The sequence below is a fragment of the Vulpes lagopus genome, chromosome 13 (assembly GCF_018345385.1).
Source record: "Vulpes lagopus strain Blue_001 chromosome 13, ASM1834538v1, whole genome shotgun sequence".
NCBI classification, from domain to species: domain Eukaryota; kingdom Metazoa; phylum Chordata; class Mammalia; order Carnivora; family Canidae; genus Vulpes; species Vulpes lagopus.
Window position 1 is genome coordinate 11,692,201 of NC_054836.1, and position 15,150 is coordinate 11,707,350.

General features: G+C 36.6%; 1 protein-coding gene across 13 annotated transcripts in view; it reads right to left on the reverse strand.

Annotated features, from left to right (window-relative positions):
- The window catches only part of ASB15 (ankyrin repeat and SOCS box containing 15), a 60,824-nt gene that overhangs the window by 18,447 nt on the left and 27,227 nt on the right, over nucleotides 1–15,150 (reverse strand). The window contains exons 3-8 of one of the 13 annotated variants that reach the window (XM_041727734.1): nucleotides 13,528–13,619; nucleotides 8,675–8,739; nucleotides 5,014–5,090; nucleotides 2,566–2,702; nucleotides 879–931; nucleotides 662–793 (exon numbers count right to left, since the gene is read on the reverse strand). In XM_041727734.1, coding sequence (XP_041583668.1) covers nucleotides 662–793; nucleotides 879–931; nucleotides 2,566–2,702; nucleotides 5,014–5,037 — 346 coding nt within the window. In that variant the 5' untranslated portion in view covers nucleotides 5,038–5,090; nucleotides 8,675–8,739; nucleotides 13,528–13,619. Of the gene's footprint in view, nucleotides 1–661; nucleotides 794–878; nucleotides 932–2,565; nucleotides 2,703–5,013; nucleotides 5,091–8,674; nucleotides 8,740–10,900; nucleotides 11,019–13,527; nucleotides 13,636–15,150 lie in introns of those variants that run through there. The other 12 variants (XM_041727723.1, XM_041727725.1, XM_041727735.1 and 9 more) reach the window with 12 other exon arrangements.

A 15,150-nucleotide genomic window follows, 5' to 3' on the forward strand; every position in this document is an offset into this window, starting at 1 on the left:
ATAAACATTATTAGTAATACTTAACCCTGGGTCAATTTACCATGATATTTACTAATGTTTGCATTATGAAAAAATTAATGTAACACAAGCACAAAATATTGCAAATGTACTTATTACATGATAACAATCTGCTGGAAACTGTTAAGAGATAATTCAAGATGAAAAATTAAAAGCTGACTCCCAAAAGCAAAACAGCTTTGTATTCAAATCAATCAATTCATGATATGTATAAACTTTTATTACTTTTAGGTTGTAACCACCTCTTTGAGCCATCTTCAGCCACATTCTTAGAAGGATGCAAATGGTGAACTCTGAACCCCACAAAATGTGCTATTTTTTTTTAGAGGGAGAGTATGAGTGTGGGGGTGAGGGAGAGGCAGAATCTTAAGCAGGCCTCATGCCCAGTGTGGGGCCCCACGTGGGACTCAATCTCACAATGAGATCATGACCTGAGCCAAAATCAAGAGTCGGACACTTAACTGATCAAGGCACCCCATAAAATGTGCTGATTTTTATACTCTGAGTATAAAACATGGATATTCTCTTTCCCATATTCCAAATAATCTTTTACTCTTTTTCTTTTCACTTGTGTTTGTTGGGAACACTCATAACTTCTACATTTTTGCTTCAGTTTGGTCAAAGGGATTTTATGTTCTCTTACCGTCCAGAACAATTTCAAGTATTTGTTGAATGGGTTGAACAACAGCTTCGTGCAGCGGAAACCATCCTTTTTCATCAGCTTCATCCAATGCATATTTATATTTCACATATTCCTGGAGCTCAAGAATGTGACCTAAATTAAATGCACGGTAACATATGTCTGTCTCAGCAAAGTGAACTCTCCAACCTGTCCTATTATAGGAAATACATCCATTTACCTTGTTTTATGGCTTCTACAAGTTTTCTGTTTTGATCACTTAGTGGTGCAAATCTACCAGAGAAAGAAAAATAAGCCATATTTATCCCAGTGGTGAACTTTAAACACTTAAGTTATACTGAGTTTTTGTACATGATTTTAATAATCAAGATCTACAAGAAGTGCACATAACTTATTCTATCTACTTTAAAAATGCAAATGTTTAAGAATCAGATACAGAGTATATTTATGATACAGTAGACCTAGGCACGTTAGTACGGATGACGGAATACAAGATTATCATGCTATCTCTGAAATTAGTTCTAAGCAATGGAAGCAGAGTAAACAATTGTAATCAGAGTCAGAAGAGCTGGGCTCAGATTTCATGATTTTGTGATCCTGGGGAGGCCAGTTAGCCTCTCCAGGTAGTGGCTTTTTCATCTCTAAAATGATGAGATTAAATAGATCTCTAAGGATTCTTCCAATTTTAAAAACTATACTCAGTAAGGTTTGTTGCCTTGAAGTTAATAACTGCTAATTCATAGTTTTTTAATTGGGAGCTTCTGATCCACACTGCCTGTTAGAGTCTTTAATCAACTGATTTACAAGAAAATAGGCTGAGCATTTACTAAACTTCTAGTCATCAACCCAACAGGCTGTGATTTCAACCCTCATGGCAATTCTCTGGTGTGTGTATTTATTCAAAAGAAACAAGGTATTTCTTAACAAATCAATTAAACTCTATTAAGTAGAAACATCTGTTGGCATTATAGGGTTGTGAAAGCCTTCTTGGGAGCTCTGTTGGAGATAAGGGAAAAATTAGAGACCCAATGTAAAGGTACTATGTCCATTTTTAAGAATAAATAAACATTTATTATTTATTTTTTATTTATTAAAAGCAATAATTTTATAGCCCTATTCAAAAGCTCTACGAAATTTCAGAATACAAGATTCTAAATACTATAACAGAATGCAAACTAAGGTTTATCTTTGTCAGAAGTATAATGTATGTTGTTTAAGGTAGAAATCTACCTTTTCAGTTTCATACTCTATAACTCCTGCTAACATAAAGTATTAATTTTGTGTTTAATTTACTAACATCTGTCATTTGGATAGTAGGTAATTAAAGAGATGGTGGTTTACATAATGCTGGTTTTCAATAAAAGCCCTCAACTCTTTCTCATTCTTTGGGGCTAAACTTAGGGGCTACCCCATATTATTTTTCGCAGTTTGATGATCTAAAAATGAAGTACATTACTTATAACGGTTGTCTGAGTCAGTAGCAGAATGGGCTCTAAAATGTTCAGAACAAAAAAAAAAATGTTCAGAACAGACTTCTGTATACCTATGTATATTTTAGTTGTATAAATTCTACTTGCAAATTTGTTCAAATGGCTTCTTGTCCTTTTTATTCTATATTAATTTTTAAAAATAGGCAATCCTATGCAACCAAATTCAACCATTTAGGTTGAATTTCCTTTTTAGAATTTTCTATTTAGGTTATTCACATCTTCCACAGAAGGTGGGGATTTGTGGAAGGTCATATTGCCAAAACCTATACACAGTGGCCCTTGTAAAGCTATTGATTCTCTGCCAGAAAAGATGAATAATCATTTTCCTAGAGGAAGAGTCAGGAAGTGTCTTTCATTTGATCTGACAACAAAATGAATGCCATAAAGAAATTTTGTTGAGGACAATTTGAATGTTACCTTTCAGAATAAAATACAGACTTGCTGGCTTCAATGGATTCTTGAATACTGAGCTGAATATCATAACTTGTAAGATGGTCGTCATCAGGGTCATCATTAGTATCCATGACTGGGTATAATTTTGAAAGAGGCAGTTTCTTATTATCAGCAAACAACATAGAACAGTACATACAGTTAATGTGAAAAATGCAAAATGAAGGACTAAAATGCATTCATCTTTCCCCATTGAACAAATATAAATGCAGTTAACATGTTCATCAGTATTATATATGAAGCCCAACCTAACTTTTGAAACCTTTAATTACTTGCCCTTTGCACGTCTGCATTTTCTAATTTGGGACTTTTTTTTTTCATTTAATAACTGCAGTTAGGCTTGTAAGAACTCATTTTCCCATGCTTCTGACTTACACTAATCTCAGCCTACCAGTTGTCTGAAGATACTGCTCTACATAGCACATTAGAAGTTTAAAACTCAAACCAAGAAGAAGTAAGACAGAGACAGGAATAGAGAACAGTGAGCCTTTCACATTCTTAACTTTTAATGCTGTGTCTGCTTATTTACTAATTTATTCCTTTCCTCACATCAGTAATGGTTTTAACTGGCTGCCTTGAACTGCAGTTATTCTGTCTTTGTGTCCAACTTCCTCTAACAGACTCTATGCTCTTTGAGGTAAGGGCTTTACATTACTCATCTCTGTGCCTCTTAGGACCCTAGAAGGAGCTTGGCCCAGAGAAGCTTCTTAATGAATTAAACAAAACAGAGAAGACATGAAGGAAACTTTGAGTAGAAGGAAATGAGAACTGGGGCACCTGGGCAGCTCAGTTGGTTAAGGATCCAACTCAATCTCAGCTCAGTTCTTAATCTCAGGGTCATGAGTTCTTGGGATCATGAGTTCAGGCCCCACATTGGGCTCCATGCTCAAAGTGGAGCCTATTTAGGGGGGAAAAAAAAAAGGAACTGATCTTTCAAGCACTTTCAAGTTATTCCTCCTGAGTAACTACTGTCTAGTCTCACATATGGAGTGAACAAGTTTCAAAATTCCAGAACTTTAAAATAAACAGGAAAGGGTTAATCTGATAAAACCAGCTATAAGTTCTTAGAGAACTTTCTTATTGACTGGCTCTGTTCAGTGTGATAGACCACATGATTCTCTGGGTACTCTAGGAAATCCACTTCTATGGACTTGTGCTACCTGCATTCCTGGCCATGGAAAGATCCTTTCTGACACCTGGGCAAAAGTGCATCCTTATTGCAGTTAGGGATGCTGGAACTACTACTACTGGAACTAGATGTGGTAAAGACTGACTTTATTAAGAGAGGCTTAGTTGTGGGAACTGCCAGCAGGTAAATAAACCTGGCAAACAATAAGCAGAATAAAAATGAATTTGTGCTTTTGAAGAAACACAAAAAACCAGAGTCTTTTGGGCTGATTTACATAATACTAGTGGCTCTCTCTAATGCACTCACTTGTTTCAACTAAGTCAGAGCCACCACAAGAGGTTATACAGGATGTGTACTATACAAGTGTTCCTGGCCAAGGAAATTCAGCCAAATCTACCCAGTCACATTGTACAATCTGGCAGAGTGCTATGCATGCCTCCAAGGAAGCAGTATCTTCTCATTTGCACCAAAGTACTATGGCCCATGAAATTCCTGAACTGAGTTGAGCATTTTTCAACAAAAGGAAGTTAAACAACAACAACAACAAAGGCTAATTATTTAGTGTTTTGGATAATAAATGAGGAGAGCTATCTTTTAGCAGCTAGTTTTCCAGTCTTTTCCCAAAGTGGAAGGGTCTTAGGATTTGGTTACCCTCCCTCAGAAAAGATAAGAATATTGTGGTAGTGATGTTCCTGATGCTTCTTGACTTGAACCTTCATATGGCTATTGTTTGGTCCCCATGTTTTGTTTTCTGGCTGGTCTAGCAGTCTCAGAGCATCATTTGAACAACTGAAATAAGAACCATCTTAACTCCATCCTCAGACCAGAGACCAACCCTCCAAGAGAGTCTCCATTTCTCTCCCTGCATAGCTCTGTCCATTACAAGCCACTTCCCTGAAGATAAACACAAAAATGTAAAATATTTCTCATTGGCTTATGTATTCCAAATATCAAATTAAAGGAGTGTCTGTCATTACTATTGGATCAACTACTCTCTCTTACTTCGGAAGGAAATTTAGTAAGTGTAGAAGTCAAAATAATTCTATGACTAGGTTTAATGATCAGTATGAAATTATTTTTGATTGGTGGTACTTTATGAGCCAAAATGTATGATCTCTTTGAAATTTTACATGGTAGTGTGTCTTTCCAAGGAGAAAAAACAAAAGCAGTTTTCCATGGGCAATTTTCAAAACACAGCTGATATTTGCTTTACCAACTTTCATTGTTCAAATTTAGCTAAGCTCAAACTTTAAGGACAGTTCTACACATGCTGCTAGCTGGCGTACCTGACCTGGGAACACACTGCACATGAACTCGATGGCATCATTTTGATTGTATTTTCATTGCTCTGCACCAGGGCCTACTATTATCGTGGAACATAAAAGAGAGAATAGTAGTAATGTTAGAAGACTGCCCATGAGAGTAGCAGCATCCCCTAAGCACATTGCCTCATACCATGATATCTCAGTCTACTCAAGAAGGAACATGTGCCCTCAGGGTCTTATTCACAAAATAGATTCAAGTAGTATTTTATTTTTTATTAATTATTCATTGGTTCATTGTCTATCTCCTCTCCCTAGGATGTAACCCAATAAGACTAGAAAATTAGTCTGTATCTAGAGAAGTATCATCTTAAGGCCCGTAGTCTCTAAATGTGTGTTGAATTAATGAGTGAATGAATGAATGAGTTAGTTAAGAACCCACTAACATAAGCTAGGCCCTGCTTTATTCATACAACTGACCATGGTACTCAGGTATGGATATTTCTTCCAACAAAACAAATCTGATGGCTCACTCTGTGCTTGGCTTCATTTTTCTCACTTCTGTGCTTTCACATTTTATTCTTCCTCATGCACAAGTCCCTCCAGCAGTTCCACACTCATGGCCCATACTACCTCAGGCCTGGTTCACAATGTCCCTCCTGTGGAAGTCTTGCTGAAATGTTCCAGTTCCCCTCTGGCCTTCCGTATCTATAAGCATCTCCTCCCACATGATATTTTTCTAATATCTGGATTTATACTTCTTTTGTATTTGTCTGGCAAGTTCTTCACATATTTGTGTTTTGTGTTTGTACTTGGATTATTAGTTTTCTGGGGGAAGGAAGGACCTTACTTTCTTTTTATTTTCTATCTTTTCTCTCTACTTCTACTCCTAGTCAACTAGGAGCAAATGGGTGTTCTCAGTGCAAAAAAGTTGTTGACTCATTACTAGCAGGTGAGCACTGGGTCCTTCAGACAGCACAATTAGATCATGAAGTTCAACCTGTGGTATTGCCTGCTGCCTTTCTCACTGGTATCACTGTGGTGATAGGGGGATTGCATGGCTCTGGGATTAGTAATGGAATCCAGAGCCTTTAACCTATTTAAATCATCAGTCCAGTTCTAACCCTGCTTGAAATTTGGACTTCCAGTACCATAGACTCCTTAGAGAACTGAGTTGATCTGTGGAAAGTTTTGTTGTTGTTGTTGGTTTTAAAATGTCATTTTAACTTCCATCCAGAACAAAATTATCTAAGGCTTTTAACCGTTTTGTATCCCTAACAACTGCTGGGTAGAAATAGTTAGGAAACTCTTAGCACATGGTACAACCCCTACCTAACACAAGCTGTCTCCAACCTTTTACTGAAAGCTTGGGACAAAATGAAGATCTGTGTGCAGGTGCACTGAAGTGTCAGGCAGACAGTCAGAGAACATCACTGGAATGAACCCAGAGATGTTGAGATGCAAGAAGAGCAAGAAGAGAGTTATTTATCTGTATCTCAAATTTAAAATGACCAGGACTCAATCCCCACTGAAGGCTGGCAGTAATCTATTGGCCACCTTTATGTAAAATTGTTTAGATAAAGCACCAACCAGGAATTTGAGGAAAGGCCAAATAATATTTTGACCTCCTTTAAGACCTCTTCACAGGGACTCCACTTCTCAGTCTAGAGAAAGTACCTGACCCTTTCTAACTAATGGTTTGCCAGTCTTATTCTGGAGATGCCCACTAGTGAGATTTATTTATTACTGATAAGTAGCTGCTTGCCAAATACCTAGAACAATTATATTGGACAATTAACATTTTCATTTAAAGCATGGGTTAATCATTAAGAGATGAAAGTATAAAGAATGGAGAGATGAATGGATACGTATAATGGAATATTATATAGCCACAAGAGGATGAGATCTTGCCATTTGCCACAACACGGATGGACCTAGAGAGTTCATGCTAAAGGAAATCTGTCAGACTGAGAACAATAAACACCATGATTTCATTCATATGTGGAGTTGAGAAAAATGAATAAACAAAAAGCAGGATCAGGCCTATAAATATAGAGAACAAATTGATGGTCACCAGAGGGGGATGATAAAAATGGGTGAAGTGGAGAAGGAGGCACAGGCTTCTGGTTAGGGATGAATAAGTCATTGGAGTAAAGGCACAGCATAAGGGAGATAGTGATATTGTAATAGTGTTGTGTGGTGGCAATGGTAGCTACACTCACAGGGAGCATAGCATAACATAGGGAATTGCTTAAACACTGTGCTGTACCCCTGAAACTGATGTAACACTGTGTGCCAACTATACTCAAATAAAAAATATTTAAATGTAAAATAAAAATAAAATGCTAGTTAACCTTCCTTAAGGTCAAGAACACATTCGATGAAAGCACTGGATTCTTTCTCCAGAGAGATGCATACCTACTCGAAATTCTGCATAAAATTTTGGAGAATTCACGGGTCCTTGGAAGCCCTGTCACATATCCCAGTAAAAACCCACCAAATTAATGATTTCCAAGTGCTAAATGTATTATTCATGTATCAGTAATTATTAGTTTACTTCATAGGCGGGCTGAGTAAAATCCTAAATTTAGATAGTGGGAAAAGGGTAAGTGGTGGTCATGTAAGCTTTAGAATATCTTCAGTACTAAAAAACCCTCAGTGATTATAAACCCACTTTGTGTACATTGCCTTGCTTTAAACTACCCAATTCTACTTTGTCAGTATTACAGATTCACTGTGTGTAAGTGGAAACTGACCCACTCAATGTCTCAGAGCTATTGAGTCTGGAGAGAGCACAGGTAACTTCATTTTTAAGGTCTTTCTGAAGCAGCCGGAAAACAACCCACAGTCTGTTGCCCTTTAAAGAAAACACTTTGATCTTGCTCTTAACAGCCAGCTCTAAATGACAATAACTTCCAAAAATAAAAAAATAGCTTACAGGGACACATAAATCTTTATATTTGGCTCCCTGCAATAAGGCTTTGTGTTGCTGGGGGTGGTCTGCGGTGTCCTAGGCTTGTCTTCATTCTGTACTTTTTTTCTTGGAATCTAAACATTACTGTCTTTAAAAAAAGGATCCGTATACCAGTTAGTGCCTGACTGAAGTGGTCAGGAGGTTGGGATGATGTTGCAAGGGATGATGCAGGAGTGAACACGAGTACATGACGCCTCTCTGCAGCATCAGACTCTCTAAACTACCTCCAGTCCATGTTCCATGTTAACACTGTACTGTTAATAAGTTTGTGGGTCCTAAGCAGGGCTGGCTGTAGCAGTTTCCAGAGTGTATAATCACTTCCATGCGAGGAAGGCCTTTGTGTCCACAATTATCACATTGCCCCCGGCACCTGTCACCCGAGTGTCATTCAGTTGCATCAGTGAAAGATTCTGTTCTTTAGTGTTTATTGTTCCATCTTCCAGTGTCCCTTTTAAAATACCAGCAGCACTATACTAGTCCCCAGTGTAGGACTAGGATCTTTTGAAATAGTTACTGAAGATGGCATGGGGTGGAGAAGATGGCAGCGTGTCTAAGACAGAGTCTAGTGGGAGGTAATAAGGGGGAATAAGTAAAGGAACATATAGTAAAATTGAAATTTCTTCACAGTTTTACACACAACTCAAATCCAAACCCAGAGGTTCTGCTGTGTGGAATGGGGGACCCTCATACCCTGAGGCAGTTTTTTCTTACCCTCAAACTGCTACAGTGATGTGTTCATCTACTGGAGGTCCCAGAGAAAATCATCAGCATCTGTCCTATCAGAGGAATAGCAATAGTGAAACAGGAGTTTCATGTGTTGGTTTTGCTAAGAAAATACAGTTATTAAATCCAAAACAGCATTCATTTTCACTTTCCTGCATTTTGACCACTTATATTTGTAATCTTAACTATATATTAAAATCAATATAAATAAAACTTCGTTATAACTTTGGTATTTACTCGGTGGCTGTGCACTTTTGCTCTTTCAGAATCCTGTGAAACAAAGAGTCTAATCAGATCAGTGGCTTCATTGGACTGATTTTAGCAAAATCAACCAGTCAACTAAGAGATTTCAGAGAGAGCTAAAATTCTGTCAGAATTGGGGTCCAGTCCATAGACACAGGTAACTTTTATCTGTAAGTAGTATTACAGCAACTCCCTCCTCGTGGTGTAATTTTATACAAGACAGGGAGACCTAGACCATTTCTTCCTTCCTCAGTAGCACAACTCACTCTGCTGATAAATTGAACACAGACACACACACACACTTAGTTCAAAAAATGAATGTTACTTTTATGTTGCCTCAAAGAGATACAACTTGACATTTTAGAAAACATACAGAGAGGCAAAATATACTATTGCCTGAATAAATGAGTGATTGAATAATCAAATATATACTACTCATAAAACTAGCAAATTAATATACTCACCCTGCGTTTTTTGTGTCATATGTTTTTACAAGTTCATTTCCGGCTTTGGAGCTACATTAACTGAGACTTAGTTTCTAGGTAAATATACTGCTGATAAGACTTGTCATATTAGTTTTGCTTATCTCTAGTTTCATATTGCAAAATTAGATATTTTTACTCTCTACTATTGGTTTCTGTGTCAAATTCAATTACAACAGAGATATGGGAAGATGTGTACTAGTTTGTGCAAATGATGCACAGAACAGGAAGGAACTCTAGATTCACAAATAGGTGGATCTCTAGAGCAATATAAACACAGACTAGAAAAGAACAGAGCAAGCATGGCCCATGAAAAAGTAACTTATTAATGGATGTGCCCTTATGACAAGCTTGAGTGATAATATGATTTTTTAAAAGCCCTACCCTTTATCATTCTAAATCTGGGGATCTATCTTGCAGAAATTATCAGAGATGTGGACAAAAAATTGCATGTGAAAAGGTTCCTCTCAGTCATATTTAACTCCCAAGACATTAGAAATAATAAAATATCCAACAAGAGGAAATTTGTGTGAGACATTATTGTATACCTAAGTAATGGAAAACTATACATCAACTAAAATTCATATCCTTGAAGAATATTTATTGCCATGGATAAAGTGTCATCTATGAGAATGATGTTCATTTAATCAGATATGATCAGCCACTTGGAAGGAACTTAAATTGACTTTATGAAGCCAAAGCTTACAAAGCCTTCCAGAAAACTGGCCTGGCAGCTGGCTCACAAGCTGAACCTTACAGGTGGTGAAATAGGCCACTTCTTGACAGGGACCTTGGTGACTTTGAGAAGAGAGAAATTTGCACAAATTTATAGGTAAGCAGGTGAAAACTTATGGAGAGTGTTTCTTGGCTTGTGGAAAAACAGAAATCTGGAAGACTGATCCATCTACTTGAATCAACCAAAAGTAAAAGCTTTGTTACCTGAGTTATTCTATCAGTCTGCATGAGACCAAAAGCTCATTTCCCATTAATTAGTAAATGGCAGCTTCTGAGGAAGGTGAGGCCAGTTATAGACCAAAAAAAAAAAAAAAGCCACATTTATTTACATAACTGAGTTATAGGGTAAGTAAAAAATGTTTCGACTGCATTAATTAGCTACAATAACTCTAAAAATGAAATGATGTCTCTAGACATTAATAAAAGCGTTATGTACTATATATGTATATGAACACACCACTGTAGTATGTCTATACTATTTATATGGCATATGTATATACTACTATATGTACGTGTTTATTTGACACGACAGAAGTTTCTGTCTGAGGCTCAAGTCAAATCTTTTCCCATTCAAAACTCAAGCAATAATGAGCCACTGAATTTCTTCATATTTTCTTTTGAAATCAAACACAGGCTATTGATTTCTCTCTGGGGGAGACAGTTGGGTGTTACAGTTGAAATTTTGTTCAAATCCTGCCCTCTGGATTAGCTGCCTCATTAACTCTGTTTGATGTGAGTACTCAGCAAACATTACCTGTAATTTTTCTGTAGTTGAACTCCTCTGGAATGAGGAACTAGAATTCTAGGGGTTGTGTGGCAGTTTTAGCTCTATCCCTTACCCTTGACCAGGCACTCTGACATACTCATTATTTCCTTCTTCCTTTTCTCTAGAAGCACCAGACTTCAGAGTTGACCATTTGGTTACTCCACCTGTAAATTCCATTTACAACATGTCCAACAAATAATTATCTCCCCTCAGCCCTTACCAGCAAAGTGACAGGAAGTTCACTATATCCCCACAGAGCCTTTCATCTTTGGTCAGCTTTAACAACTAGGAAAAAAGTGAAGTTGAATCCATCTCCTCAAATCATTATTCTGTGATCCCAGTTCTATTCCTCTGAGTCACACAGATAAAATGTTGTTCCTCTGCTACATGACAGCCCTTTAATCATTCCCCAGGAAAGCTGTTAAATCTCTAGTGAGGCTTCTCCTCCAGAGGTTGGACAACTTTTCTTCCTGTGCCATAGATTCACCTCCATCCACCATCTTGACTGCTTTCCTATAAACATACTTGTTTATCCATTTCTTTCTAAAAGTGGCTCTGGACCATAGGCTCTGATCGCAGCACAACAGCTATAGTCAGATCAACACAACACTAAGCAAGCATGACTGCCTCCCTTTTCCTAGACACTATCGATGTTAATTTAGCTTAAGCTCAGATGAATTTGGGGGCTACCATGTCACACACTTGATTTGGACCCCTCCTGGCCTAAACTCTACATTCCTTGTTTTTTCTTACATTATCACTATGCATTTCTGTGCAGGACTCTTTATGTAAACCTATTACATTTCTTTTCATTTTTTTTTTAAAGATTTGACCTTTATTCCAGTCTGCTAAGATCTAATTCATTTTCTATCCTCCAAGTATTGTTCTATTTGCAGATCTATTTGCATGTCCTCTATATGTCCATCTGCTCTGTTAATAATGATAAATGTTGAACAGAAATTGGCACGGGACAGAAAGGTCTTCAGGTTGACATTGATCTATTATTTAGCACCCTTCAAGAAAAGCTGTTTATCCAGTTACAAATCCTCCCAAACACACCACCATCCAGTATTAATGTCTTCTTTTTGATAACAAGAACATCATCAAGAAATACTGTCAAATACTTTGTTGAAATACAGATGCATGGTGTAAATTTCCTTTCTCTACTAAATCAAAAAGATAAAGGAGGAATATTGACTCAGCAGTTCTCAGGATTATTATTTTTTTCCTAAGGATTTTCAGACTATTCTATTCATTCATTCAAAAATATGTGTTCAGTGTCTGCTATGTTCCAGGTATAGTGCTAGACACAAGACAATAGGATCCCTCCCTTGGGGAGTTTGCTGCCTTAAGTAATGCATTCTAGACTTTTCCCCAGAAACACCACAGTCACTCCCCTCCTGTCCAAGGTTTGGCAAAGAGTTAAGCACACAGCATGTCCTCAACAAATATATGTTTTATTGAATTTAATAGGTATTATAAGTAACATCTAGTGAGCACTTTCCTGTGACATGTTAAGTACATTAGTTGATAATGACATTTAATTTCTATAATACACTTTCTCCCCTTTTACAGACAAAGGAAACTGAGGCACAGAGTTGGAAGGTAATTTGCCCAAGCTTACACATCTAGTAAGTGGTGGACCTGTGGTTATAAACCCAGTTGTTTGGCATTAGAGGCCACACAGGCTTACCCACTACACTATAACTGATGACCCATCTACTGTAATGAAATTAATGAAAAGACAGTCTCATTTCGTAATCCAGATATTCACAAGTTTTCTAAAAGAGTTTAAGCAAACAATCAGCAAACCTATCAAACAACTCTCACCTAAAATGCTTATATTTCCACTAATTTCCATTTGAAAACAAACTATTCCCACAGAAACAATGGAAGTGTAAAATTATGATATTTCACAACAATAATATAATGTTCTCAGCACAATACAGAGTTAGAACTTCCTTGTCCATATCACTGATATTTCAAAGAAATCATTTCATTTTAGATGTAGAAGGTTATTTAGATGTTATGTGTTCACTTATGAACCAGATGGGTGATTGGCTCAGGTAAATTCTAAGGGCTTTCTAACCTCAAGATTCCAAGATTTATTTTGCAGAAACAAATTTCCAATCCTACTGAGTTCCTTTTTTTCATCTGATTTAAAAGAACTGAAAGGAATTTTTTGATCTGAACATAAAGCATCCATCTTTTGCTGTAAGTGGTGAAAAAGCCTCAATAGAAATTTATTTTAATCACAAAAATCATTTAATTTTTTTCCTCAGAAACGAGGGCCAGCTAAGACCCTTCTGGAATTCTATGGTGTGTATATTGACACTTCCTAAAAGCATATGCATTCTTGATCTGTTTTTCTCATGGCACTACTATGCTTCATAACCCTGCTATGGAGTTAATATTCTATAAACAAACAAAAACAACTCTGCCTTTATTCTGTGATTTAAAAGGCCTTAGAAAGGCAAACCCATGGATGATCAATGGAAAAGAAAGTAATGAGAATCTACCACAATACGTATTTCCATCTGTTTAAAATATTCCCAATACTAAGCTACTTAATAAGCTAGTTGGTGAGGTACAGATCAAATATTTCATAATCTCACCTTTTGGAATGATCGTCTTGTCATTCTTATCCAGGGCCTTGCCTTCCTAAACCAGAGGAAGTGCTTTGGAGCCAATGTGTTCCTCTGTGTATCTAAAATTAAGTAACCAGTTGGTGGTTAAATTAAGATCTGACCTTGTACAACTGAAACATAAGCAGTTCCTGGCACACAATAAAGTATTACCCATGACTTCTCTAGACTCTCATCAAAAGAAACATAAGCCCACAGAGGTATAACAAGATTATCTGTGTCCTGATTGGTTCAAAGAGCACTCATGAAAACAAACGATCTGCTAACCCTGCTGCAGTGAGGGTTCCTGATGAGGGAACCAAGCAAAACCACTTCTATAGAATTTTTATGTATTTTAAAATTAGTTGTTCAAGAGACAAAACTGTAAGTCTGTGTATCTGCAGATCCAAATCCAATTGTAATCAATTTTAACACACATTATTTCTCATTCTTCATCTTTTAGACTCATGTCAAATCTCATTAAATACAATCTTCTTGGTATAGAAATTTACTGTCTTTTATTTGATTTGTTTAGTACCTGCCAGTCTGATACACTGATGAGGATAAGACATTCAGTGACATCTAATCTAATGAAGAATTTTTAGGTCAAGTTATAAAACATACATAGTCTAAAATAAGTGAGCCCCAGATATAAAGCAAGCAGAAAAATCAGGATTTTGATTGGGGAGGAACGTTCATTTTCTATTTAAAAAAAAAAAGACAATATAGTTGAGTGTCTTACTGGTTTTCTAATGAAAACTATCTGCCTTAAGTTTGTTTTGACATGGCTATCCTTGGATTAACTCAGGCCACTGTCAGCATTCACAAAGCCATCTGGCTTCTGTCCCCACCACTCCACTAAAACAACTCTTCTTAAGGGCTTCAATGACCTCCTAGTGTCTAAAGACTTTGCATTTATTACTGTTCAGACCCTCTGTTAGATTTCTGCTGTTAGTCCCTCCCTTTTTCCTGAACTATCTATTCCTAGGCTTCTGGGAGCACAATATGCTTTTGTTTTTCTTCTATCTCTTGGACCTATTTTTTGGACTTGGTGTCAATGAATAAACCACATTGATTATAGTAAATTTACCAGTTTTATTTCAAAACTTGGACTACCATAAACATAACATTAGAGATCCTAGCTCCTCTTGGTGATAAAAGAGGCTGTACTTGAGTCATTCTCAGAGCAAACCCTGAGAAATATTATATATTTATGCCACTGCTAACTGTGTCTTGAAATAGTCAAGGTTGAGGGTTAGAACATTGTGCATGTTTTATAATTGTTACTTTAATGTGGAATTTTTCAATAAAAATTCTTCCAAAAAACAAACAACATTGTGAAACTCTTTAGTTTTTATGTGATACTTTTTCAAACTAACAATATTAAAAATTCATATGAAAGCTTAGGGTATAATGCAATTTATGGATAAAATCTATACCCAACATTTAAAAATGTGGTTTGGCACATTTCAGGGACATTTCTGCTCTTATGTCCATCAATTTATGCCTGTTTTATCCATTTATATAATAGTTACTATAGATCTCCTTAGATCACACAATATTTAAAATAATGCTTAAAATAACAGAAAGGACAAACAAGAGAGACCATGTGGT